Source organism: Monoraphidium neglectum (genome assembly GCF_000611645.1).
Source record: "Monoraphidium neglectum strain SAG 48.87 unplaced genomic scaffold scaffold02628, whole genome shotgun sequence".
NCBI classification, from domain to species: Eukaryota; Viridiplantae; Chlorophyta; class Chlorophyceae; order Sphaeropleales; family Selenastraceae; genus Monoraphidium; species Monoraphidium neglectum.
Window position 1 is genome coordinate 1,144 of NW_014011000.1, and position 3,719 is coordinate 4,862.

The 3,719-nt window shown below is 70.4% G+C and overlaps 2 protein-coding genes across 2 annotated transcripts in view; one reads left to right on the forward strand and one right to left on the reverse strand.

The window, feature by feature from the left end:
* The window catches only part of MNEG_11179 (alanyl-tRNA synthetase), a gene marked incomplete at both ends in the record, with an annotated part of 1,307 nt that extends 879 nt beyond the window's left edge, over positions 1 to 428 (forward strand). Inside the window, one exon of the mRNA XM_014040346.1 lies at positions 63 to 428. Coding sequence (XP_013895800.1) covers positions 63 to 428 — 366 coding nt within the window. The remainder of the gene's footprint in view (positions 1 to 62) is intronic.
* Positions 429 to 886: 458 nt separating this feature from the next.
* The window catches only part of MNEG_11180 (hypothetical protein), a gene marked incomplete at both ends in the record, with an annotated part of 3,751 nt that continues 918 nt past the window's right edge, over positions 887 to 3,719 (reverse strand). The window contains one exon of the mRNA XM_014040347.1: positions 887 to 3,691. Coding sequence (XP_013895801.1) covers positions 887 to 3,691 — 2,805 coding nt within the window. The remainder of the gene's footprint in view (positions 3,692 to 3,719) is intronic.

Genomic DNA, 3,719 nt, shown 5'->3' on the forward strand with positions numbered 1-3,719 from the left:
CCCTACACGAACGCGTGCGCACACGCACCCACGCCTTCCCCGCCCGCCTCCCCCCCACCCAGGCCCTGATCAGCCAGGCCGTCTCCACCCCCGGCGGCGCCAAGCTGCTGGTCGCTGAGCTGGACGGCGTCGACGCCAAGGCCATGCAGGAGGCCGCCACCAGCCTGCTCGCCGCCCTCGGCGACCCCGCCGCCGTCCTGCTGGCCACCAGCGCCGCCGACGGCAAGGCCAACTTTGTGTGCGCCCTCAGCCCCGCCGTGGTCAAGGGCGGGCTCCAGGCGGGCAAGGTGGTGGGGGTCGTGGCTAAGGTGTGCGGCGGGGGCGGCGGCGGGAAGCCGGCGCTGGCGCAGGCGGGCGGGAAGGACGCGTCAAAGCTGCAGGAGGCACTGCAGGTGGCGCGGGACGCGCTGTCGGCGGGCCTCCCTTAACGTCTCCGTTGACAGGGTTGCGCCGCCCGAGGCTTTGCTGCCTGTGCTGCCGTTCGTTTGGTGCTGTTGTAGAGGATGAGTGGTCTTTGTTTGTTTATTGTGGTGTGTTGCCTGCCCTGGGCTGCTGCTGAGAGCTGCTGCTGCTGAGAGGAAGAGAGCCTCTGAACTGCCGAGGGGTACTGCGCTATGATTCATATGACATTTTGGCACGCTGTCACGCCTCACAGCGGGCCAGGACTTGAGCAGGGGTGGATTGATGCAAGGTGTGTAAGAGAGGCGCATCTGAATCGGAAATGCCGAGGCTGTGTGCACGCTCCATTGTTACCGCCTCCACACACGCGGTGCAGCGTGGCCGAGGCCAAACGGTCTGTGAACAAGCATATCACAATTAGGCCTGATCCCACTTGTGCACACACTGCCACGGCCTGGCCTGGGCCCACGCTCCGCCTGCCAACCACTCAGGTTGGGGCCTGCCGCCTGGCCGCCGCCCTCCGCCAATATGCAGCATGCTCTGCTCGGTAGTCCGCCACGGCAATCGCCGCCCCCGCCCCTTGGTCCCTACGCGCGGCCCCGGCGCCGCGGCCGGCGTCACTGCCGCCAGCCGTGTCGCCACGGCCGCCGCTGCCGTCACTGCTGCCCCTTGCGCCCGCCGCGCCAGCCTGGCGCTGCGCTCCAGGCCAAAGCTTTGCTATGGTGGAGCCGGGGCTGCCCTGCTGCCACGCCACAGCCCGCCCACTCTGGTCGGCGGGCCTCGCACAGCCAGGCGCCGCGTCTCCACGCGACTTTGGCGCGTCTGGCGCGGCGAGTGCCACGGGTGCGCTCTCCTCTGGCTTGCCTAGTGGCGGCGTGTGAGTGGGCGCTGCTGAGCCCGTTGCACTAGCCAGCACTTGGGGCAGCAGTGTCGCCAGCTGCTCCTGCCCTTGTCGTTCCTGGTTGCGCACCACTCGCTCCTCCCGTCCCATCTGCTCCTCATGTTGCTCCTGCTGCTCTTGCTGCTCTTGCTGCTCTTGCTGCTCTTGCTGCTCTTGCTGCTCTTGCTGCTCTTGCTGCTCTTGCTGCTCTTGCTGCTCTTGCTGCTCTTGCTGCTCTTGCTGCTCTTGCTGCTCTTGCTGCTCTTGATCCTCCTGCTTCTCCCGCTGCTCCTCCCGCCCCGCCTCCTGCTGCTCCAGCTGTTGCTCCTGCTGTCCCTGCTCCTCGTCAGTATCACCCCCAGCAGCCAGCTGCTCCCAGCTGTCTGGCACGCCCGCCAGGGCCGCCAGGTCGCCGGACGCCTCCGCCTTGATGCCGCCAGCCCCTTCCCCCACCGCTGCGCCGGTGGCCGCCGCGTCACCGCTCGCTGCGTCGCCCATCGGGTGGGGACCTCCCGACTGCTGGCGCTCGGCCCCGCCCTCCTCCCCACCTGCAGCACGCTCTGGCGCGTGCCCTTGCTCCGCCACTTCTGCACCTGCTGCGCTCGCCGCGTCTGCCGCCCCTGCTGCGCCGCCCGTCGCTGCGTCACCAGGTGCCTCTGCTGCCTCTGCTGCCTCTGCTGCCTCTGCTGCCTCTGCTGCCTCTGCTGCCTCTGCTGCCTCTGCTGCCTCTGCTGCCTCTGCTGCCTCTGCTGCCTCTGCTGCCTCTGCTGCCTCTGCTGCCTCTGCCTCTGCTGCCTCTGCCTCTGCGGCCCCCCGCTCTGTTCGTGCCGTCTGTTGTCCTGCTTGCCCCTCTGGACCCTCACACCTGCTGACCGTCACCTCTGGCTCCTCTGCCCCGACTGCCGTGATTTGTTCCTGCACCTTCTCCTCTGCCTCCCCCGCCACCTCTGCCGCCTCTGCCGCCTCTGCCGCCTCTTCCTTGCGGTACTGGTTGCTTTCCGCCATGCATGGCGTTTGCGCCGCCGCGCCTGCCACAGGCTCCCTCTGCTGGCGCTCCTCTGCCGCGTGCCCCGTTGCTTGCAGCAGCCCCGTCGCTGCCGCGCTTGCTTGTATGGGACCTGCTGGCATCTGATGCTGCTGAGGCCTTGCGGGCCCAGCTGTGTCTGACAGGGAGGTGGCCAGATGCTTTGTGCTGGACTCGGAAGCGTGACCCCCCTGGTTTTCCCCGCCCACGCCTCCCTGCACCGCCCGCCGTATGCCGGGGACGAACGGTGCCGCGCCAACTGACAGCGCCGCGGGCCTGCCACTCCCTGGCACGAAGGCGGGCGCCGCCGGCGACAGCACCGCCATTGGGCGCCTGGGGGCAGCAGGAGCCGGGCGTGGGGGCTGCACCGGCAGTGCTGCAGAAGGGAAGCTGCTGCGGCTCGTCGCTACTCTTTCAGCTTCTGTCTGTGGGACGGACGTATTGCTGTCGGCTCTTCGATTCACCGCACGACCACCAGTGCCCGGGCTCTCCTTGCGCCTGCTGCTCACACCAAGGCCGCCTGGCGGCGGCGGTGGCTGCCGCCGCTGTTGCTGCTGCTGCTGCTGCTGCTGCTGCTGCTGCTGCTGCTGCTGCTGCTGCTGCTGCTGCTGCTGCGAGGCCTGCTGCAGCTCGGCCGCCTGCAGCTCTGCCCCGGCCCACTGTGCATACTGCACATGCCTCCCGCGGCACTCGAAGAGCAGCTGCTGCAGGTGCAGCTGCACCTCCGCCACGCCGGCCCCGATGAGCGGCAGCGTTTGCTGGAGGCTCGCGGCGGAGCCGGGGAGGAAGCTTCCTCCGAGCTGCTCCTGCATGACCTGGAGTCGGTTGTGGTACGGCCGCAGCAGCGCCGCCGCAACGTGGAAGCCCCAGGCCGCAGAGGACAGCAGCCCGGCGACCGCCCCCCCGCCCGCGGCGCCGCAGCCGTGCGCAGGGGGCGCGACGCCGCCCGCCGCTTCCGCGGCCGCCAGGCACGCTGTGGCGCGCTCCTGCAGTGCGTCCGAGGCGGCGGCGAGCGCCGCTGCTGCTCCCCGCAGGGCGGCTTCAAGGTCGCCGCCGCCGCAGCCGCCGCCGCCGCCGCCGCCGTTCCTGTGCCGCGCCAGCCCCGCGAGCGCAGGCAGTGCAACGAGTGCGCCGACTGCGGCGCCGGCCTGCGCATACAGCCGCTCCTCAACGGCAGCCAGGCGCGTCGCGACATGGATGAGGGCGCGCGCCTCCAGCAGCCCCGAGCTCGCCGGCGGCGCCGCCGAGCCGGCCGCGCCCGCCACTGCCGCAAAGGCCGCGTCCTCTGCCAGGGTCAGCTGCAGGGGCCGGCCCTCTCCGGCCTCCAGCGCAGCCAGGGCGGCTATGAGGCGGGCGATGGCGTTGAATCGGGCCGACGGCAGCGCGTCCTGCGGTGTGAGTGTTGAGGTCGGGGGG